This window comes from Mustela nigripes, chromosome 5, assembly GCF_022355385.1.
Source record: "Mustela nigripes isolate SB6536 chromosome 5, MUSNIG.SB6536, whole genome shotgun sequence".
Lineage (NCBI taxonomy): Eukaryota > Metazoa > Chordata > Mammalia > Carnivora > Mustelidae > Mustela > Mustela nigripes.
The window spans coordinates 58811640-58836873 of record NC_081561.1 but is presented as its reverse complement, the minus strand read 5'-3'; the positions used below and the strand labels follow the sequence as shown (position 1 = coordinate 58836873).

At 36.4% G+C, this 25234-nt stretch overlaps 1 protein-coding gene across 5 annotated transcripts in view; it reads right to left on the bottom strand.

Annotated features, from left to right (window-relative positions):
• Positions 1-25234, bottom strand: part of SUPT3H (SPT3 homolog, SAGA and STAGA complex component) — a 568770-nt gene that overhangs the window by 108472 nt on the left and 435064 nt on the right. For all 5 annotated transcript variants that reach the window (XM_059400348.1, XM_059400346.1, XM_059400347.1 and 2 more), the window contains exons 8-11: positions 22098-22210; positions 20788-20895; positions 16194-16361; positions 7868-7978 (exon numbers count right to left, since the gene is read on the bottom strand). In XM_059400348.1, coding sequence (XP_059256331.1) covers positions 7868-7978; positions 16194-16361; positions 20788-20895; positions 22098-22210 — 500 coding nt within the window. The remainder of the gene's footprint in view (positions 1-7867; positions 7979-16193; positions 16362-20787; positions 20896-22097; positions 22211-25234) is intronic.

Sequence of the window (25234 nt, the reverse complement as noted above, 5' to 3'; positions counted from 1 at the left end):
AAAAAAAAAAAAAAATACTGTGATTCTGTCTGAGAATTTAAGGCAGCTAATGGACACTAAAGCATGACTCGCTTCTAAGGATTTGCTGAAGGTATTTTATAGGTTAATGACCATGCTTAAAAAAAAAACCAACTTTACTGTCTCCCTATTCTAGTGCAATAGAAAATCACCTGATAACAAGCAACCTCAGAGGGTTAACATGTTTTTCTAGGTGAATATTATTCAGGAGGAGCTAAAATAGATTTGGGCATTACACGCTGGATTATGTCATCTCACCCAATGAACACAGTTTCCTTTTCCTGGCTTTCAAAATTATACACCTGATTTTATATCAGCCATTTAGAGCACTTGCCATAGAGAGCTGGATTATGCTTCAGAGTAAGTAGACGATGGGCACCGCTCACTGCTTGTGAAAAGCAAGGATCTGGATAAAACACATGTCTGACCTTCTTCTGCATGATAAACAATCAGTATACTGGGTAACTCTTTGGAGTATTATTTTCCCTAAAAAACACTTCATTCACACAAATTTTAAATGCTTTTTCCTTCTAAACATGCACAAGGAAATTCTAAGAAGATTTTAAAAAAACCATTACCAAAAGCATTTTAATTTTTAGGCTGAGAAAAGAAAGTATTCTTCAAACAATTAAATATCAATTTCTGATAGGACAATTCATTTAAATCTTTTGCTATACCTTTTATTGGGATGTGCTGATATCCTTCTTAAAGTAAGTTTTATTTGCCCTTCACTATTGTATATTTTCTTAATTTTCTAACATACCAGCACTAATTTCAGTAAATGAAAAAAATTACTAAAGAAATGAAGAAATTGGCACCATGAAAAAAAATTTAAAAACTGAGGGATGAACAGACACGTCTCCAAAGAAGACAAACAAATGGCTAATAGACACATGAAAAAATGTTCAACATCACTAGGAACATCACTAATTCAACGTCACTATTTCCCATCAGGGAAATACAAATCAAAACCACAATGAGATACCACCAATATCTCATTACAGCAGTCAGAATGGCAAAAATTAACAAGATAGGAAACAAGTATTGGTGAGGCTGTGGAGAAAAGGGAACTCTCTTACACTGTTGGTGGGAATGCAAGCTGGTTCAGCCACTCTGGAAGTTCCTCAAGAAGTTAAAAATAGAACTACTCTACAACCCAGCCAACTGTACTACTAGGTATTTACCCCAAAGATACAGATGTAGTGAAAGGAAGGGGCATGTGCACCCCAGTGTTCATGGCAGCATTGTCCACAATAGCCAAACTGTAGAAGGGCCAAGATGTCCTTCAACAGATGAATGGATAAAGAAGATGTGGTTTATATATACAATGGACTATTACTCAGCCATCAAAAAGGATGAATACTCACCATTTGCATCAATATAGATGGAACTGGAAGGTATTATAGTTAGTAAAATAAGTTAAGCAGAGAAAGGTAATTATCATATGGTTTCATTCATATGTGTAACATAGGAATAGTGTGGAAGACTACAGGGGAAGGGAGGGAAAACTGAATGGGAAGAAATCAGAGAGGGAGACAAACCATGAGAGACTCTGGACTTCAGGAAAGAAACTGAGGGTTACAGAGGGAAGGGGTCGGGGAATGGGGTAAATGGGTGATGGGTATTAAGGAGGGCATGTGTGGTGAGGAGCACTGGGTATTATATTCAACTAATGAAACACTGAACACTACACCAAAAACTAATGAGGTACTACTATATGTTAGCTAACTGATCATAATAAAAAACTAATGATGTACTACTATATGTTAGCTAACTGATCATAATAAAAAAAAAAAAAAAGAAAGCTTCTATCAAGCAAGATCTTTCTTCATGAAGATAGAACTGCTTTCCAATGTATGCATGGATCCATAAGGGAATTACCAGATACTGAACTCTGAGAAACATGTCTAGGTAGAAAGCAACTTTCCCCCACTGTCTTCCTTTATGAAAAAGAAAGCGTTTTTTCAAAGGATGAGAGAAAAAAAATGAGGAAATAATTTAAAAAAATTACTACCAACTTTAAGATACTCACCAGTCTCTAAAAATTTTTTCAATAACTTACACAAATATACAATCTTACATAAGTTGAATTGGATGAAGCTTTATAAATCTGAGACCATGACATTTATTTTTTTCTTCAGATTTCTGTTTTATAATAGCTAGTATGCAAAATCTAGCTAGTATGCAAAAACAGAGTGACAACTATGCAATTCAGTTCTTGAGACCTTATTTTTATGGTGACAATGTGATTAATGTTCTTCAACCATTACCAATCCCCAAAGTAAAAATGAACACAGTTATTCTCAGAAATAATTATCTTTAAATGGTATTTAAATTTTAATGGTAAAAACAATTAGTCTGATAAGAAATCACATTATTTTTCAAGTTTCGGTTTCTTTTTTTCTTTTTAAAGATTTTATTTATTTGACAGACAGAGATCACAAGTAGGCCAAGAAGTAGGCAGAGAGAGAGGAGGAAGCAGGCTCCCTGCTGAGCAGAAAGCCCAATGCGGGGCGGGGCTCGATCCCAGGACCCTGGGATCATGATCTGAGCTGAAGGCAGAGGCTTAAACCCACTGAGCCACCCAGGCGCCCCTCAAGTTTCGGTTTCTTTGGGCATCATGAAGTGTAGCCTCTGTGTTTTTGTGTGTGTGTTTGTGTGACTGGGTGGTGGGGGGGTGGTTTCTATTTCAGTCTGTTTGTATTCCTATTTCAGACCTTTTAGAAAATATACTATAGCTACTACTACTACTACTACCATTGCTATTTCCACTATTATTAGTATAATTTATTAAGAGCTTATCACATGTCACCCAAAAAACATATTATCCAGGTAAGAAATGGGCAGAAGACATGAACAAACATTTTTCCAAAGAAGATATCCAGATGGCCAACAGACACATGAAAAGATGCTCAACATCACTCATCATTAGGGAAATACAAATCAAAACCTCAATGAGATACTACGTCATATAGGTCAGAATGGCTAAAATTGACACCACAGGAAACAGCAGATGTTGGTAAGGATGCAGAGAAACAGGAACCTTCTAACACTGATGGTGGGAATGCAAACGGTGCAGCTACTCTGGAAAACATTATGGAGATTCCTCAAAAAGTTAAAAACAGAGCTACCCTATGACACAGCAGTTGTACTACTAGGTCTTTACCCAAAATACAAAAATACTGATTCCAATGGACACATGCACCATGATGTTTACATCACCAGTAACAGCCAAATTATGAAAAAAGCCCAAATATTCATCAACTGATAAATGGATAAAGATGTGGTGCAGGCGTGCGCGCGCGCGCACACACACACACACACACACTGGAGTATTATGCAGCCATCAAAACCCCTCTGAATCTGACCATTTGCAACAACTTGCATAGCACTAGAGTGAATTATCCTAAGTGAACCAAGTCAGTCAGAGAAAGACAAATAGGACAATTATCATGTAATTCCATTCAGATAGAATTTAAGAAACAAAACAGATGAACATGGCGGCGGGGGGGAGGGGGAAGAAAAGGAGAGGCAAACCAGGAAATAGACTGTTAACGATAGAGAACAAACACGGCTGCTGGAGGGCGGGGGGCTGGGTTAAATGGGTGATGGGTTACGTGGGTGATGGGAATTAAGGAGGGCACTTGTTGGGATGAGCACTGGGTGTTGTATGTAAGTGATAAATCACTAAATTCTATTCCTAATACCAGTATTACACTCTGTGTTAACTAACTAGAATTTAAATAAAAGTTTGAAACAAAAACAAGCAAAAAGAGCTTATCGCACATCAAGTTCACAGTACTCCTTAAATTCTATCATATGTTCTATTATTACATGTTTTACAGATGAAACTGAACCATAGAGAGCGTAAGAAACTTCCTTAATGCTACTTAGCTAGGAGGTGGCAGAGGTGGGATCTAAACCACGGCTCTAGGAACAGCAGCCAATCACTACCCGATATAACTTCTGTAAATACGAGCTACTCTGAGTGCAAGGACAACATAAGATGACGAGCATCAAAGTCACTTAGGACATCTGAGGATGCATACATACTGTAAAGTAATGACTACAAATCACACTTTCTGACATGATTTTCAGAGTTATAGGAAAAATAGGCAAAAACTAAGATTAGTTTTTAAAACTGTTCTTTACTATGTGTACACAGAAAGTCAGGTATATTGGGGTGGGGACAGCTGGAAAAATGTATTGAGGGAGCAGATTCTGGAGCTGGGAGTTTTAGCCTTGGTTCCATCAATTAGTCTAATTAATAATTTAATGTCAGAAAAATAATTATTGAAATAATTCAATCCTTTAGGTATGATATTTTCTCTGACCTTCTGCATAGGACTGAGAATGAATGAGAACAGGGAAAAGAAAGCAGTCACCAGCACTGTGAATTGTGGAAGACTGATGAATCACAGACCTCTACCCCCAAAACAAATAATACATTATATGTTAGTAAAAAAATTAATTAATTATTTTTTTTAAAAAAAGAAAACAATCACCAACTAAAACCAATAAGCTAAACACAGTACTGCTCTAACAGGGTGAGTGGAGATGGTGGTTTACAAGTGTCTCCACGACTCGCACGTCCTCACAGCCAGGCTGTTTCAGCTCTCCACCCCCTTCCTCTCCGTGCCAGCACCTGTGCTCTTCTTCCTCACCTCCACCTAAGAGGGCTTCAATCATTCTTTTCTTCTATCATTCCAACTAATAACCAAGGTGAAGAACTCATAATTCTTTATGCAGTGAACTGCAGTTCTGAAATAGATCAAGCTGGGATTTTGTACAAAATTATATCAACAGTCATAATATGGTGGAAGACAGGAGGATGACTCACTAAAAGCAGATTTTTACTGCTCTATTGTTGAAATTGGAATTAAATTTCTGTGTAACCTATTGATTGTTTCTTTAATTCTCTAAATCAATTTCCAATTACTGGGAATTCCTACATACAAATCAAGTTTGGATATTCTAAATTAGATATCACATATATATCTACACCAGACAAGCACTTCAGATTTGGAATGACAAGGAGCATAGACAATTTCTATGTTTCATATACATAAACGAGTTGTTCATGAGCATTTTAGTTTACACAGGAGGTGTTATGCTGGAGGTGACTGAGCTCAGCCTTGCCGTATGAAAATTGAGGTCTCAACCTAGGCTTACTATAGAGGCAGTCAACATGCCTCCTCTCTTCTTACAAGCTGCAGCTCAAAGCCCAGGTAGCAAAGAGTCCCTAGTGCAGCATGAAGTATATCTCTGGGAGTGGGCATCAGGGAATGGGACAACAGGATTCCCCAACATCAGAAGCAACTCCTTTGAGAAAGTTGAAGGTATGTGGGAGCCATGGCAGATACAGATACACAGTCTAGGTATAATAAAATCTCTCCCACTTTAAAGTGAATTTTTAACTAATTTAAAAGGCAGATTTATGAGAGGTACACCATGAGGAATATAGTCAATGATATTATAATAGTGTCACACAGTGACAGATGGTAGCTACACTTGTGGTGAGCAGAGTGTGATACATAGGGAGGTGGAATCACTATGCTGTACGCCTTAAGCTTATGTGTGTCAACGATACTTCAATAAAAATAAAGGGCAGATTTATGTACTGTAATGTATACCATGAAACTGTATTTCCCTGATTATATTAATCATGATATAAAATAGAGTAAGCACATTCAGTCCTGCAGCCTGGACAAATTAGTATGGCCCAAGGTAATGAAGCAGACCTCTCAAGCTGGGTCCTTTCTAGGGGATGATAAACATGCAGGTGCCCCTCTCTGATGATTTTTTTTAACCACTTGCTGTGTTCTGGTAATGGTTCTATTTTTCCAGATCTATTTAAATTAAGCATTTAAAACTTGTATCATTAACTTAAAAATCATATTGGTTATATGTTTATTAGATAAAAATTAGCTTAAATTGTATCTGAACTAAGTTTAAAGTACATTTTCTGACCATATGCCACAATTTTAGATTATCAAAGCAACCTTGCACGGGTAACAGGATACCAGTTAGACATGAGGGAATGAATACACACATACACACACACACAGACACACATAGACACACACACACAATGGCATCAACCAAGATGGTTAAGTGATCCATCCAGTGTAGTTAAGTATAAAAAAGGTGGAAGAATGAAGGAGCCACCACCACCTCCTTTTGAGGAAATACCAAAGACATTATGAATGGAAGATTTTCTCCTTATATTAGATACATGTTCTGTTATATAATTTTAATTCATTATTTTAGTTACCATTTTAGGTTTTTTTCTCAAAACACCAGCTTCCCCTTGCTACTCTCTAACTACTTCTACATTATTATCAAAACTACCTTCTTTTCCTTCTCTCTCCACTCCAATGCCTCAACCTTTTAGTTATTAGTTATTAGTTGGCTCTTAAATGTGGACTTGGTATGTTTAATCCTTTGTCAAAAGACAACTGTTTTTAAATTCTATCAGTCATCTCCTATTTTGTAAATTTCATCTTTCTTTTGACTCATCACTAAAAGTAGTCTCACCTATCATGAAAAATAATAGAAAAAATAGAAATATAGAAAATAGAAAAAATAGAAAAATAGAAAAAATAAAACAAGAGATGCTTGATTTCATTCTGCCCTTTCAATTGTAATCATCTAAAAATACGCATGTAGAAGGATATAGTGCTTTCATCAGCAGTACTGAAATCATGTTCTCATAAGATAGAAGACAGATTCTAAATACTAAACAAAAGTGAAAATAATACTTATCATTACAAAAAGCTTCTGAAGACCTACATAAAAGGCTTCTGATAAATGCTTGCTGTAACAGTGAGAATCCATACAATTAACTAATGACAATAAAGAATGGAAAGAAAGCATTCCCTTTAACTAAAAAATGGGAAAAACAGATGATCTAATGAAGAAGAAATCATGATTTCTATCAACAGGTCACAGTAAAATCCAGGAGAAAATTTCTCTCTCAGAAGAAAACATACACTCTGTTACACTTATGTATGCATGTATGTATATATATACATACATATTGTTATATGTATATACTCTGCTTTGGTATAGTAAAGCAGAAGTGAATAAAAAGAAAGCAAACAGACAATAAATTCTGCTGTTACTCAGTCTTAAATCCAACCTCACTTTCTGAAAATCAAACCAATGCCTCATAAACAAAGACTTGGAGAAAGTTCTATTAACATGAATAAAGGATTTTTAAAAAGGGCCACAAGATGAGCACCTAATTAAAACACACACACACACACACACAATTTCCTTAGGCTATTAAAAAATAAAGTCTTTAATTCTCCATTAAAACAACAACAAGAACAACAACAACAACGAACCCTGATTATAAGCTTTAAAACCATCTGAAGATGTGAAAGAGTATCTGCATTTCAGCCTACTTCAAAGCCAGTGACGAAATCACTTCTTCTTCCAACTCAGAGTAGGTTTAGGAGCAGGACATCTGATAGAAGTGGTATTGCCAATCTAACCGATTTTAAAATATAAAGTGCTTCTAGCAATATTTGGAGACATATAATTTGACAAAAAGGTTTTATAAACCTAAGCTTTGAAAAACAGAAAATATAAGCCCCAGCAAAAAAAAAGCATAATTTGTAATTGAAAGAAAATAATATTTTGTAGAAAAAAAATTCGTCCTTCCAAAAAGAGACAAAAATGACTAACTTTTATTTCCCAAGAGAATTATGCCACTTTTATACAACAAAATTACAGCCACCACAAATTGCTTTCAACAATTCCATTGCTTCTTCATTTGACCACTTGAAAATCAAAATTCTTTCAGATTATAAATATAACTTTTTATAACTCTGTTATTACGTACTGTGAATGGGGAAAGGGGGCCAATCTTGTGGCCATAGCGTCGAACGGCCTCTCTGATGTGGCAGGGCTGGATGGCATCGCTGTGAGCCTCAACACCACAGGCCGCGGTGCTCTGCGACAGAAAAACACATAAATTGTTACTAAATCAAAAACACATAACAGAACTACAGTGTGTAAAATATGAAAATAAACTTTTATAAAATGGATGCTCCTCCCCCTTCAGGATGCACGTTCCTGCTGCTATACAAAACGTTTAAAAAAAGATTGTGTTAACAAGTCAAAGATGACTTTGACGTGACCCCTTCCTAGCAGACCTACCAAATGCAATTTTTATGCCCACAATATTTCACCTAGGCCCTCACGTCAAGGTCCAGGAGAATAGAACCACTCGTGCGCAGATGAGAATTTTCATGGGGGATTGCTAACAGAACTGCAGGAAGCTGTTTTTTTAAAAAAAAAAAAAACACTTAAACATTTATTATTGTAAATGTTTCTTGGGAGCTTGTTGGGCATATTTCTGAAATAACTTGAGGGTCATCAATTTTAAAATGAAAAATATGAGATTGCTATATATTTATTTATAATACTGGAGCTGTCACAGACAATCATTTTAACTTGGTTTCTAATTTTCTAGGTGTCCTCAGGGCAAAAATAAAATAAAACAAAACCTTTCTATTTTAATCTGCCTCACGTGTAAAAGGCAAGTTTGAAAGTATAAAAAGACACATGGAAGAAAAGGACTATTTGCAAAGAAAGTATGGATACCAGCTTAAGAAATGTATGTAATACTATTTAAATATGATGAGACTGGGTGTTATACTGGACTAATGAATCGCTCAACATTGTACCAAAAACTTATGGTGTACTATACCTTGGCTAATTGAATTTAAATTTAAAAAAATTTAAAACTTCAATAGGAAGAAGATAGTTTCATGGCTCACTTGCAGGCTCTGGTTTCCCAAATACCTGATCCAAAGCCTATCCGTTACCAGTTCTGTCAGGTTATATAATATCTCTGCACTTCGGCTTCCTCAACTGTAAAACAGGGCTAATAATTATAATTGCTTTCTACTGCAGTGGATAGCAGATGTCAGTCATTAACATTACAGAATCAAGAGAAAGAAATAGTAGTATGTGTATAACTCTAACTGTATTCTATAAGTCAGTCATGGTCACATAATCATTACTTGTTTTTCTGATAATTACTACAATTACCAATTTCATAATTCCTTGTAGGAGTATAACTAATATGACCTTTATGGATAGTAATTTGGCAAAATCTTATCAAGTGAAAGTGTACAACCATTTGGACCCAATTTCACATCTAAGAATTTATCCTACAGATATATTACACAGTTATAAAATTTTATATAGGTCTATATCTATATATCTATCAGAGTCACACACACACACTCACTCACTGCAGAACTCACTGTATATATACACTTAGGATTGATGAACTAAATGTTCATCAATGAGAGAACACTAAAATAAATTATAGTATATCCATTTAATGAAACAGAAACTATAGTAAGTACCAAAAAGAACAAGGGAGTTCCATATATACTCCAATGTAACTATCTCTACGATGTATGGTGTGAAAAAATGCAAGGTGTCCTACTGGGTGGTACTATGTTACCACTGATTTTTTAAAAAGACTGAACACTACATAATTATTCAAACAGACCATTTTTTTGTAAGGGTATACCAAAAATCAGGAATAGTAATACCTTATCTTTTGGAGTCTAACTGTGTGTTTAAAGGACATGGATCAGAAGAGACATTTTTCACTGTATATCCTTCTGTACTTTTCAAATGTGTTTTCTTTACCTTGTGCATGCTTTTCCTATAACTAGTAATAAAATTTGAAAATTCCGATTAAATGAGAGCATTGGCTAATTATCCAAGCTGAACCTGAAATAAGATATGAAATGTAAAACAAAGCAGATCTTGATTATTTTTATTATTTTACCAAGATATTGAAAGAAGTCAAATAGGAATTTACTTTAGAATATCTTTCTCAATTTCATTCCAACAATACCCTAATAACAGATCTGCAATGCCCCAAATAACACAAATTGTTAACTTAACCCTTCATTTGGCACTGATAAAAAAGTACACAGGATTTTTTTTTTTTTTTTTTTTGAGTGCTTTCTTGGTTCTTATTCCAAGTACTTTGTGTCAGTTGGAAATGTAATTACCAGGTACCTGATAAAGGCACAGGCTCTTCTCTATGTTCATTTGACCCCAAAAGATGAATAGGACTAACAGAGACTCATTAACGGTTGAGGCAGTCTACCCATTTATGGAAATGAATGCAAATATTTAGCTGGATCTAGAGTTAAGTTTCCCAATGGAAATACAGAAGAGAGGTGTCAAGAGGGTCAGTATCCTGCATATTATGTTGGGTGGGAAGTTCCTCTATGGCATCTCCTTTATCCTTGCAACTTAGGTTTGTTTTTTATTTCTTTCCTCCATGGCCACTGTAAGATTCTACTCTTCCTTACTTTCCCCGATGAAGCTGGTTTTTGTCAAAACCATAGAACATTTAGGTCAAAATCTCTCAGAGGCTCTGGCATGGTAATCAAATAGGATTTCAGAATGTGGAAGGAAGCATAAGCTAGAAATTTATAGCTGAATCGTGCTCTTTGACAAAAAGGTGAAGCTAACATAAAAATGGAAATATCCAATTTTGTGGAAAGCATTAGATTTTCTATTATGCTAACTTCAGGTTTATTTGCTAGAATTAAGTAACTGTAAATAACATGCAGTTACCATACACACTCCTACACTTTCTTGATTTGCCCACTGAGTTCTTTGAAGGGAACCCTTAAATCCGAAATGATGTATTTCCAGTGTTGTTGCCACCTCAATTGATCTCTTCATATTTCTGCCAACATTCAGGCCTTCACCAAGGTACTTTTAATCCATTCAAATCCAAAATTCATACCAGGTTGAGAATTTTAACTTAGCAGTGACTCTAGAATTTTATACAGAAGTTTCAATAGAGCTTTCTTGGACCACAGCTGAGAGTTCAAACTAATGAGACATTTTACTTGGCATCAGCCAGCAAGGATAAGTAGAGCCATGGTACTCAAATCCAGGAATATGGAGGATTCCATAAGATACTTCACCTTCCTGTACCAAGCATCAGCTTTTGGACCAAGAGACATACATAAAGTGGAAGAAAGCAAGAACAGAGTATGAATGCAGGTGAGAGGAAGTGGACCTGACATCTGAGGGAGAACTTTACCAGGCAGCCTGTACTTTGCTCAAGGAAACAGTCTATTTTGGCAGAGATTTCAGCACTCTTTAGACATCAGGACTCAGTATTTTGTTAAATATGTTTCATTTTTGAAAACTTAAACATAAAGGATATCATAAAGTGTTGGCACACTCAGAATGGGAAAGATGAATTGGTAAATCAAATGTGGTCCAAGGAAGCTATATTGAAACTTCTGTCGCTGCTGGATCTCTTACACATGTCTGTACCTGTCCTGACTTTTTAAAAAAATTGTTGCCAAGTTAAATCATCCTGTACTTTCTCAGCTTTCCCTTGCCAGGAAAATCCAAATTTAAGAAGAACTTGGAATCTCGATAATTGCCACTTAGTCTTTCCACATAACGGTGGACTAGATCTTTTGTTAAACTTGAAACATTCGTTCTTACAGAGTAACACGTATCTCGGATTAGAGCAAATGAAAGGTTAGACTACTATTACTAATAATTTTATTACTCACTGACCAAAAAGGTTGATATATAATCTGACTGGCAAGGCAAGTGTCTTCCTTCTATTCAATGTTGTACACATAGCTTTCCCAGAGTTTTATGTTTATGGAGGATGTCTTTTTGGATGAAGATGGGCCATTCTTTGGCCAAAGGTTACAATATTTAGTATAGTTAATTTTAATTTTAATTTAATTTAATTTAGTTTTAACAGTTAATTTTCTCATTTCAAAGTTTAATTGAGATGTTAATTGTTAAAACTCTAGTTCTATATAAGTAGAAAACTCTTTCCTTTAAGGAAATTAAAACAAAAAGTACTTAAGGAGAAGACAAGAGAATCAATAATTTTAAGGATTCGTACATTACTAAATCTGGAAGGAATGCAAGGTATCAACTATTCTAAACATTTCCAAGTCCCACCCCATTTTATAGATGAGAAAGTGAAGATAAAGGACTTGCTCAAGATTATAGTGAAACTATCAGAATATGGCTATACATCAGATTTCTCATCTTCTAGGACAAGAAAGCTTCTAAGAGGCTTTCTTATTTCATGTGGAATGAATCATACCATGTTACCACCATAGTGGAAGTTTCCAAGGAGTAAAAATGAAAACACAGCAAGAATCTGAATGTAGAAAGATGTGGATGAATGGAGAAATAATTAATAGCTTTAAAGTGGAACATTATTCTGATGTCACGGATTAATGCAATAGCTTTCAACAAGATTAGGAGAGAAATGTTTAAATATGTAGGAGAAAAAATACTTCTTTATATGTCTTTGAGAATTCTTGAAATTTTTATATACAAATGCACGATTATATCAGGTTAATTACAACTTCTTCTTACTTCTTACATACAACTTCAGTCCACTTAAGAGGTCTTTTAGGTAACACTTTGTTAACCTAGTTTTAGTTATTAAGTGAGCTGAAGCATTATAGCCAACATTCTCTAAAGCTACTTTACAATATGCATAAGTTCCTTATAGTTCAAATTTCCCCTTAGTAAATAAGCACTGAGCTCTGTTGTTTTGTAAATGGAAGAGGAAACCAGATATGTGGCTAAACTTAAATGTGCTTACTATCATTTTAAAATTATATCTTGGTATGACTCCACTACTTGTAATGGCAAATGATTCTTACTGTAGCAACTGAGTTTTAGATAAAAAGTATCACGTTAGACAAATTATAAAAAACAAGAACATGAAAGTGATAGAGATTGATCAAAACCAGGCGGAAACTGGAAAGGGGAATGCCAAATTTACAAGAAGAGAAAGGCAGTGGCTTGAGTTTCCTGTTTTTACTCTTTTAGGATAAGGGCAGGCCCCAGTCAGGATAGGAGGCACACAACCTTAGAGACTCTAAGAAGTATAGGCCAGAGGTCAGGGCATGCACAGTAGGTATAAAGTGAGGAAGAAAATACCCAAAAAAGGCAAAATCAAAGAAGGAGAACCCCAAATTCACCATACAAACTTTACCCAAATCTATTTTTCTGTGGTACTGAATTCAAGAACCAGTTAAAGCTAAATGAACTGAGGAGAGATTCTAAGCTGCTGTCAATGAAGAGGAATTTGGGTTTGAAATTTAGAGTTGATTGTAGAATAGCAAACTGCATGCTTAACACACATGCCCACATCGCCACCACTATTAACACCAACAATTCTTCAAAGGAATATAACAGAACAAAAAAATCTCTACCATATATTATCTGTGATGTCCAAGATATAATTCAAAACTACTAGACACGCAAGAACTGACCAAGAGAGGAGGCATTATTTTGGTCTCCACTGAGCCTAAAGAAGTCTCAAAGAAACCGTGACTTATACTCAATGGAGACTAAAATAATCCACATATTAATTGATCAAAGAAGGGTTTTATTTTATTTCACGATTTTCATTTATTTATTTGAGAGAGAAAGAGACAGTGAGCACGAGAAGGGGGAGGGTCGGAGGGAGAAACAGACTCCCCGCTGAGTGGGGAGCCTGATATGGACTCCATCCTGGGACCCTGGGATCATGACTGAGCTGAAGACAGACATTCAACTGACTGAGCCACAAAGAAGGATTTTAAAGTAGCTATTATAACTGTGCTCAAGAAGATCAAGGAAAATAAACCTGTAATAAATGAGAAATAAAAAAACTAGATAAATAAAAACTAAAAAGAATTCAAGTGGAAATTATGAAAGTATAAAATAAAATATCACAAGGGAAAAAATCACTGGACATGAAACAGACTGAAGCTAACAGAGGAGTCTGGAACATAAAGAAATATTAATAGAATTTATCCAACCTAAAGAACAGAGAGAAAAGATTGAAAGAGAAATTAAATAAGTACCTGTGGGACAATATCAAAGTAAATAACAAATAAGCCTTGGAGTCTCTGAAGTGGAGGAGAGACAGTGAAAGAAGCAGAAAAAAATATCTGAAGAAGTAATTGTTGAATATTTCCCCCAAACAGTTAAAGTCATAAACCAATATTCAAGAAGCTCAATGAACCCTAAGTAGGACAAATACAAAGAAATTCATGTCTGTGGATAGCATGGTCAAACTGCTGAAAACCAAAAATAAAGTTACAATCCTGAAAGCATCTAGAGAAAAATAACACATTACAAACACAGAAACAATAATACAAACTACTGACATATGATTAAAACAATGGATGCCAGAAAACAGTAGAATGATATCATTAAAGTACTAAAATTAAAACTACCAACCCAGAATTCTATGTCCTGTGAAAATATCTTCTAAAAATGAAAGAAAAGGGTATTTTCAGAAATATGAAAACTATGAGAAACCATTACCAGCCAACATGCACCATAACAAATCCTAAAATAAAATATAGTAGAGCAAAATAGGAAAGTAATACCAGAAGGCAGTCTGAGCATAAAAAAAGAGAGAAAGAGAGAGAGAGAGAGAACCAGAGAGAGAGAGAAATGAGGAACAGTGGGGATGGTAAAGTTAGTCTATTTTTATTCTTAATTTCATTGAGATACATTTGATTCCTTAAAACACAAATAATATTATGGTTTATAACATACGAAAATGTAAGATGTATAATGACTATAGCATAAAGGAAGTCTCAAGAGTAAAGTACATCAGTCTTATAAATGTAAGTGTCTCACATTTTATGTAAGTAGTGCAGTAACTCCAAGTACACTGAAAATTTAAGGATATATTATAATCCTTAGCATAACCACTGAAAAAATGATACAAAGGGGTATCACTAAGAATTGAGTAGATGAATTAAAATGAATTTTTTGAATAGTAAACAATCCAAAATTAAGACAAGAAAGACAAACTGAGGATCAAAAATAGACTAAGCAGAAAACAAACAGAAAAATAGTTGAACTATATCTAGCCATGTCAGTAAATTCATTAAATTTCAAGGAAATGCAAACTCAAAGTGTAATGAGTCACCATTAAATATCCATTAGAATGGTTAAAAATAGAAACAATGATAACACCAGGAGTTGACGAACATGTGAAACAACTGGAACCTCACGTACAATGAGTGGAAGTATAAAATGACACATCCATTTTTGGGGGGAAAAATAAGGTATTAGAGTTTCTTTAAATACAAACACATATACACTCTATGACTGTGGATAGCATGGTCAGTAATTTCATTCCTAGCTATTTACCTAAGAAAAATGAAGGCATTTGCCCCTGAAGACTTGTACAATAATGCTCATAACAGATTTACTCCTAATACCTCACAAACTGGAAACAGCCTAGGTGTCCACCAAAATGAGAATAAATACTTTGAGGTATTCATACAATGGCACATTACTCAGCCATAAAGAGGAATAAATTATACTTCTACAGAAAAACAAATTTCAGAAAAACATCCTAGGAGTAAAAGAAATTTCACTCAAAAGAGTATATACAGCATCTTCTTTATATGATTTCTAGGACAGAAAAAACCAATCTATGATGAAAAAAAATCAGGACAATGATTGCCTCTCTGTGGTGGCAGGAACTTTCTAAACTGATGATAATGTTTTACATCTCAAGGACTGAGAAAACAATAGGTTTATAGGCCTGTCAATACTCATCAAATGGTAACTGAATGGTTCACCTTGTATAAACTTTACCTTTAAAAAAACCATAAAAATTATACATAGTGAATTATTAAGCCAAGAAGTGTACTAATATCTGTAGCTTACTTTGCAATATAGTAAAAAAAAAAAAAAGGATGAATTGACAGATGGACAAAAGAATAATTAGATGTGCCGATATAATGAATGTAAATACATAAATATGTAGATAATACAGCAAATATAGTACAATGTTCACTGTAGAATCTAAATAGAAGATCTATGGTGTTGTCTATAATTCTCTTATTATTTTTGTATGTTTGAAAATTTTTAGAGTAAAATGTTAGAAAAAAATCGGAATCTTGCTTTATCCAGAAGAAAGCTGTTAAAAGAGCTGGAGTAGAAGTCATTAAGTATGGTTAAGCACAAACTGGCTGTTTCTAAAAACTTGAATTATGAGAAAAATGGAGCAGACTTTCCATATCTCTGAAGTACACCAAACTTCATCCATTCTGCACCGGGAAAACAAAAAAAAAGAAAACCAAAAAAAGATAAAACTTATCACTGACCTTTTTTCTTTTCCTTTGCTTGGTTTTAGTTGAGTCTTGCCCAGCACTCCCATTCCCTAGGGATCCCGATGTGGTTTTCCCTGAGTGCTGTGATCCAGACGAGGGGGCAGTCGGTGTGGGAGGAGGTGTGTTCTCAGGAGACTCTGGGTAGGACTTCATGCAAGACCCCTGCCCAAAGAGACATGCCTTTGAGAAATCAAAGGACCGGGACTTCTACTAACATTCAATTTTTGAGATCTCCTGAATTCAATAGTTCTTGAAGCTTACAAATATCAAAACTCAATTCATTATCCAGTCCACAGAAATGATGCCTCATCTTACCCCTATTGGTTTAGATATGTTAATTTTTAATCTGGCTGTCATTAAGATAAAATCAGGATTTCTCAGAGGCAGACTCCAAAATTTCTGCCAATTTTGTCAGATACAGAGATTTCTACTTGCAAGTTTTGTTAGCACGTCAGATTTACATGTCTCAAAAGGCGCCTCTGCATTCCCTGCCAGACTGGATGCCGTCCAGAAAGTATTTGCATCAGTGTGACCAGCCTTCCGTAGTGACTCCAACTCAATGCCTGGGGGTCACTGTGGATACCTCCAGCTCCTTCCATTTCTAGTTCCTTCCTTCTTTCATAACAGCCCTCATTTCTACCTGGTTTCTTTGCCTATGACTACAAGTCTGTTCTCCTCCATGTGTATGTACTTCAAATATTTGAGGACTGTGATCTTTCTCAGCCCCATTTCTTTCTTTCTTTTTTTTTTTTTGAGAGAACTGCAATGTAGTTTATTTGCTTCCAGTAACATTTCTTCTTTTTTTTTAATTAATTAATTTATTTTCAGAAAAACAGTATTCATTATTTTTTCACCATACCCAGTGCTCCATGCAATCCGTGCCCTCTATAATACCCACCACCTGGTACCCCAACCTCCCCCCCCCCCACCACTTCAAGCCCCTAAGACTGTTTTTCAGAGTCCATAGTCTCTCATGATTCTTTTATAGGTCAAGCTGCCTCAAATTCCTTCAACCACTTCTTATAAGACATGTTTTCAGGTTTCTTCACCCTCTAATCACTCTCCTTCAGACATTCTCTACTGTGTCAAAGTCCATCCTCTAGGATGGTGCCTAAACACTAAATAAGACAAACAACAATAACAACAACAACCTTTTTCTTATTAGTAACATCACAATATTGGCTCCTAAGAAATTTACAGGCCAATAAAAGTCTGTCAATCTTTTCATACATGGTATTATTAATCGACATTTTCCTTATCCTACCAACTATACTAAACCATACTACCTGCTGGCCTACACTTCTCTATGATGTATTTGTATTTAAAAAAAAAAAAACTGTGCTAAACTTTGTAAAATATTTGGCTGAAATGCACATATTGGTTTCAAAAGTATATCTGTATGTTGTTCTTTTGGGAAATGTATTATTTATTTAAAGTTAAAAGTGAACATGTTTAAGGAAAGCTGGTAAAGAACATATTGGAGCTCTGTAATATCTCTGCAATGGCTCTGTAAATCTAAAAATTATTTTAAAATAAAATGTTTTTTAAAGGAAAAAAGTATTGCTTTGATTGTCCTGCCTAGGAACATTATTAAAAATAAGAAATAACCCTAATTTGGCATGGATTATTTTTAGAAAAAAAAACAAGATAATTCCTAGAGATCATGCTTCCTATGCATAAACCATATATTAGAAAAAAACTTTTTTTAATTAACTCCAGTTGGGGCGCCTGGGTGATGGTAGTTGATTAAGCATCTGACTCCTGGTTTTGGCTCACATAGTGATCTCAGAATCCTGGGATCAAGCCCTGTGTCAGGCTCCATGCCTAGTGTGGAGTCTGCTTGGGATTCTCTCTTTCCCTTTTTATCTGCACCCTTACCACCAAACATTCTCACTCTTTCTCTCTCTCAAATAAACATATAAATCTTTAACAAAAATTACCTTTAATTAATATTATACCTGCTAATCTGAGAACCCAAGCTTAACTAGCTTGGTTTCTCATAAGTTTAGCTCTCAAAAACGACAGTCATTGAAAGAGAATGTATTGTGTATTAGCTCCATGTCTTGAGAGCTCCTGATTCCAGATCCATTGTACATAGCCCCTTCCTTTAGATCTTCTAAAACATTTGTTGAACTCATCAACCTTTAGAAGCCAAGAAATCTTCAACTCTTCCTTAGGCTCCTTAAGAGCCTAAGACTCAATTTTCTAATCTGACTGCCTCTTCCTCCTCAACAAAACCTTTGATTGAATATTTAAATCGAGTTTTGCTTCTCCTTTGTACAGCTATGCCTATGCTGCCTCTGAAGCCTAGAGCATTCTCTCCACTTTTACCATCTCATCAAAGTCCCGGCTTCCTTCAATGCCAGTGTCCTTACTCAAGTTCTTTGTTGTTGGGGCTTGTTTTTACCTCTGCACTTCTGGTCTATACCACTCATTTGGAAATTAGCATATAAATAATCTTGAATTGTCAGTTTTTTGCTTGTTATTTCCTTGTTTTCCAGAATGTTCTATCTCCCTGAATATAGATCACACCAGTCTTTGGAGTCCCCCATTTGTGCCCAATTTGGTAAGGCCCTTAAAAAGGGCCCTTGACATTGGTTGCTGGTTTGTAATGTCAATTAGTAAGAATCCTACTTTACAGTGGCCATTCCATGTTTTGTCAGGTAGTAAAGGGCAGGAAGATTTCCAGTCCCTCTGAATGTTCATTTTGACCACCAGTCGCATAGGAGGAGGGGTGTCTGGAAGGCCAGGGAAACGCTTGCGGCTTTGCTAACATATTTAGTTGGGATGCTTTCCGACACTCCTGTCCCGCCTCCCAGAGAGCCCGGGAAACCCAGCACACACAGGCCATTTTTCTTAACTGCTGGGGAGCTGGGAGCTGCAGCTGTGGTTGCTGAGCAGTTGCCCAGGGCAGCTTGGCCACCCTGGAGAACCAAGAAAGGAGGGGAATAAAGAGTTTTCCTAGCCATGCAAGCAATTCCTTGAATGTTAAAGGAAAACTAGGCTTGTTATGTTCACTGTAAATTTCTTCAATTAGAAATGTTACAACAAATTTGTCTGATGTTAATGAAAAGCATACTTATACACATATTCATAGGGTGAACATGTACCAAAGATATTTTTAAAGGGTGTTCTTTGACATCGTAATTTGGGTTTGTAACATAAAGAAAACAAAGTGTTTAATCAACTGGGTAAAGCTTTAGGGACTTATAAAGCATGATGACTGATAATGATGTATGATCTTTTCTAGGAAAAAAAAATGGATTTTAATGGGCATAAACATTTTAATTTCTACTTGGGTTCCAAGCCAATCTGATTCTCCAAGGGGCACAAAAAGATGTCAAACTTTTGGAAATAAAATATATTGTTTATATCTTTATATATTTTCTAAGTATCTGTACTTAAATTTGGGGTCCATCCCAGACTGTTTAGATCCAGAGAATGATTTCAGAGGGTCTCCGAACATCCTATAATTTTTTTCTTAAAGATTTTATTTATTTATTTGACACAGAGAGATCACAAGTAGGCAGAGAGGCAGGCAGAGAGAGAAGGGGAAGCAGGCTCCCCACTGAGCAGAGAGCCCGATACGGGGCTTGATCCCAGGACCCTGGGATTATGACATGAGCCAAAGGCAGAGGCTTTAATCCACTGAGCCACCCAGGTAGCCCAACATCCTGAAATTGTATGCAAAATTTGTGAATGTGTTTATGAGAGAGGATTTATAGTTTTGGTCAGCTTCTCAAAGGGGCTTGGACATTTTCAGGTTATACATTTTACCCAGCTTGATCTAAAGCTCACCTGACAATTACACATGGAGATGTTAAGCTAACCTCCTTGCTGCCTTCTCGCTGGTTATTAGATGAAATTGGTGTTTAAGCCAGGAAAAAAAGTCAAATATCAGCAAATTCATTCAATAGGTGATACTACATTTCTAGTTTGTAGGTACATGCAGCTCACAGACAAGCTCATACTACAAGTGGTACACAGTTATTGCATAATCCCTTCAAGTTGGCAAGATGACTTTATTGCCCCCCACCCCCTGGTGGAGGTCCCAATAACATAAAAGCGATCAGAAAGAATGTGACCCTCACATGATAGGGCCAGTATGGGCACAGAGAATAAATGGAGCCATGCTTTTTTAAACCATGTTTGGAGATGGATCAATAACTGGGAAATAAAATGATGAGTAATTGTCAGGAGTTATTAGGGCATGAATAATAATGATTCTCTTGTCTTTGAGGTACAAAGAAATAAAGACCTATTATCAACACTGTTCAGCTGTCTGAATCAGTTTTTCACCTCCCATGGAAATGAGGCATGCTCTCCAACTATTCCTTTTTTACTGAAGGGCTAGGGAAGCTAAATAAGGTAAGAAATAGGTGAAAAAAAAATAACTGTATTAAGTGGATTGTTAAGGTGAGGAACATAGTCGGTGCTCAGGAAGTATTTGTTTGGATGTTGAGCATGTTAAGACACCTGATTGAAGGCTATACATTCCTACATCGCCTTTTCCAAAGAACTACTAATGTAAACACCAGACCCAAGAAAAATCCATGGAGGCATCAAAGACAGATTTTCTGCTACTCACCTCAGCAGAGTTGTGATACTGAATGAACGTTGCTGAAATGGCATGGCTGAAGGGGTCTCCTGCCTTGGTTACCATATCCTGCCTCACAAGAAGAGCCAGGTCCACTAACTAGAAGATCAGAGTAATGGAAATAAAGTCAACAGAACTGGAAATAATCAATTAGCAATGTTACTGAAATGGCAGAACTAGAAGCAAGACATTCCAAATGTTATTGATGATACAGCCCATCTGAAAATCTGTTTTGTGGACACGAGCATATGCTTTTGTTGGTAAGCAGACCTTCCCATGAATATAAACAATATATTCTGACTTTCTAGGGGAGGGATTCTCAAAGTTTAATTAATAACCACTAGTGAAGTGTTTTAAAATATAGGTTTTAGGGCGCCTGGGTGGCACAGTGGGTTAAGCCGCTGCCTTCGGCTCAGGTCATGATCTCAGGGTCCTGGGATCAAGCCCCGCATCGGGCTCTCTGCTCAGCAGGGAGCCTGCTTCCCTCTTTCTCCCTCTGCCTGCCTCTCTGCCTACTTGTGATCTCTGTGATCTCTGTCTGTCAAATAAATAAATAAAATCTTTAAAAAATATATATATATAGGTTTTAGTGCTCTAGACCCCAAGATTCTAATTCGATAGGTATGCTCTGGGTTACATTTTCAACAAGAAGCAAGGAGAAGCTGACGCTTGTGGTCAGAGGACTGTGCTTTGAGACGCTGTCAGAGAGCAGTGATTCTAGACTCGGGTTTTGGTAAGCACTCAGTAGGTTGTACATAGCAAGAAAGGTATTTTTCAAAGTTCAAAAACAAACTCTAAGCAAGGCAGAGGGGTACTGAGAAGTCAATGTTGAGAAAAAGTATGTGGGGATTCCATTTCTGGTTAGGATTGAGTTGCAAGCAACAGTCACTTTCACGCTAACACCCGCCAGGGCTGAGGATACAAGGAAACATAACTGAATTAAATTCCGGAAAACTTAAGATTGTCATTGGATAAAACTCATGGCTGTCCTCATTCCTGGTAGAGTAGCAGGTGGGAGAATTTTGATCATGGACAGGGGTAAGAAGAAAGGGACGCCTGGGTGGCTCAGGAGGTAAGTGTTTGCTTTCAGCTCAGGTCATGATGCCAGGGTTCTGGGATCGAGTCCCGCATTGGGCTCCTTGCTCAGTGGGGAGCCTGTTTTTCCTTCTGCCTGCTGCTCCCCCTGCTTATGCTCTCTGTCCCCTGCTCGCTCTCTGACAAATAAATAAATAAAATCTTTCAAAAAAAGGGAAAGAAAGTGGTCATGTATGGCCTGCTATAACACATATTATCATTCTTACCTGTGCCACAGTTTCATACGCTAAATATGCTAAAATTTCCATTGCGACAACATTGGGTTTTATCTCCATACTGCTGCAGTCCAACCAGTCTCGAAATTTGGAGGCCTTTTTGGCTAGCCGTCAAAAACAAAACAAAACCCAAATATGGAAAATTTAGTTTTTGGAGTGTTTTAATACTGCATATTACCATCACAAAATGAAAAATAAGTCTTTTGAAAATTGCATTTGAAAAATAATGCATATAAAATGCCATGTTTTTGAGTTTTATTAGTGTCGAGATATTCAAGCCCCAAGAAATTTCTTATGCATTTGGGTCTCTGATTTTGTATCTGTGCTACATAACACGGTCTATACTAAATGACTTAATATTCAGCACTTCTCACTGTATCTGAGTAAGTTACCATTGGCCATAGCTTAGGTTTTAACAATAGTCAGAGGGTTGGTTGATATAACTTTAATTTATTCTGGTGGGAAGGAATTCCTGCAAGAAAGAACCTATGGTGGAGAAAGAACATACAGAAATTGTATTTGCAATACATTGTCCAATGTGTCTATTGCCAGAATAGGTTCAAAATCACATATTTAGAATACGGTAAGAAAAACCTAGTCCTGCAGTTACGTTTTCCTGACTACAAAGATGTCCAAATTCCTAAGCCAGACTCTCAGAACCCTTCAGACTGATTTCAACCTGTATTCCTATTACTGCCTCCTGAAATGCTACCTGGCTTTGAGTCTAGTTCTCTCTTAGTTCAGCCCTGCTCCTTGCCCTCCAGAGAATGCCATCCTACCTCTCTTCCTCATTCACAGGAATCCTGCCTGTCCCATGTACTTCCCCACACTAGGCATTCACTGAACTCTTGTATCATCAGATAGCCTTTCATGTCTGCTTATAATTTCTCGAACCATGTTAGAAACACCATGCATTATGTCTCTAACAGTACCAAGCGCAGGTGGAATCTTCCGGTATATCTTTCCAAAATGCCACAGTGCTAAACAGAGTCTAACTGCATGGAGGGCCTTTATTAGATACTAATAATCTAACTAGTAATCCACAGGGAAGAGGTTGATGGTAAAGATTTTGTCATATCTAAAACATAATAATCTTTTAAAAAATCCACTGATTATTCTTTTGGTTAATCCAGTCCCACGGGTCTATTAAAAGACTTCACGGTCACTCAAAGCATGATATTTTGATCCTTATAGATGTGGTCTTCATGGATTTCATGTACAGAAGAGTTTGTTTGTTTTTTTTTTTTTCTCCCAATAAATCACAGAAGACTTGAAGTCTTGCTATGGAAGTGCATGTCCAAGCTGTCAACTGTGGCAGAATTATGATAATCCTCTTAAAGCTATCTCCCTAAAGTAACCAATCTTCCACATACTCTCTGACAGGCAACATTCCATCTAACTAGTCAGCTGCATTAGCTCACAAACACTTGTTCAACATCTGTGGAATACTTCTGAAGTCAAAGTTAATAGGCGGCAATTTGGCAAGATCAATAAAATGTACCTTATTCACTTCTCCCTTTGACAGGTTGTTAAGAACACAGAAACAAGGTATTTTGTAACTATGCACTAAACGATTTATTGAAAAGAGAGGGAAAGGATAGTTCTTAGTATTCTGTAGGATCTGTCCACCCAAACAATAGAACTGGTAGCTCCCTCATGAGATGTTAAGCACTGAGAATACAGGATAGGACCAGGTGTCCACCACTGTATCCTCAGCACCTAGAATACTGCCTGGCATCAGCAGCCTCTCAATAAATATTTCCAGGAAAAAAAAAGAATGAATAGATGAATGAAAGCTACTTCTTTAATAAAAGGGTAGGGTCTCAACTATTCAGTAGCAGGAAAGTTATACAGAGGGTCCCATAAAACCACTGTGAGTTACTGCTATTCCAGCAACAGGTGAACATTCCCTGAGATAATTCCCTGTCACCTGCAGAAAGCTGGCTTCAGAGACAGACCTTCCCACAGTATTGCTCGTTTCAGCAAATAAGGCACAGGCGCTCCTAGTCACGACAGTAGGTTTCCATAGAGATGTAGGGGCACCAGAATGAATGAGTTCCTTCATCTTTACCGCTCTTCTCAATGTATCAGGAGGAAGGATAATCAGGGAAATAGATCAACAATTAAAACAGAATCCTTAACAAAGGTCAGAAGTTCCTAAGATTATCAGCCTTCTGACATTATCTGGTTTTTCAGCTTGTGCTGGGATTAAAACAATTTTGTATAGTAACTTCATATGGGAAATTTCAGGTTACTTAATTCTCATACACATTTTTTTTTCTCATCATTGACCGTTAGTAAAATCTAAGTTTCTCTCAATATCCAATTCTCACATCTCTGGATACTATCTCACTATTTCTACTTCATCCCTCTCACCCGTCTTTCTATTCCTGATCCTTCCCTCAGGCCCTCCGTAATGCTCATTCTACTCTGAAGAAATTCTTCTATGACTTCAATCTCTTCAAAATTACTGCTATTTGGATTAATCGCAAACACTCTTTCTCAGAGGGCATGGTTTTCCCTGGAGTCTTTTATGGTAGAGGTTCCTTATTTCTTTCCTTCAGTACGTATTTATTGACCAGTCATTGACTGCCAACCTGTTTATTTCCCCATATACCAGAGGGCTTGGGGGTCACATCTTCTTCTCTTAGTTTTTCCCACAAGGAACATACAGGACATGTGGACAGAGACAACAGAGGCTAAAAAACAATGATATCCTGTTTTAACAAATAACTACTAGCCCACAATTTCCTACCCAACTGAACTACTATTTCAGTATGAGGGCAAAATAAAGCATTTTTAAGACAAAAATGAATGCTTTAAGCACTTACAGAGCCTTAGAAAAAACAAAATTAGGCTGACAAGGCATGTTTACTAATTACCAAGTTAAAAAAAATTAAAGTCTTTGGGTGTTGAGTTTGCTAAGTTCTTTTTTTTTTAATAAAATTTTTTATTTTTTATAAACATATATTTTTCTCCCCAGGGGTACAGGTCTGTGAATCACCAGGTTTACACACTTCACAGCACTCACCAAAGCACATACCCTCCCCAATGTCCATAATCCCACCCCCTTCTCCCAAACCCCCTCCCCCCAGGAACCCTCAGTTTGTTTTGTGAGATTAAGAGTC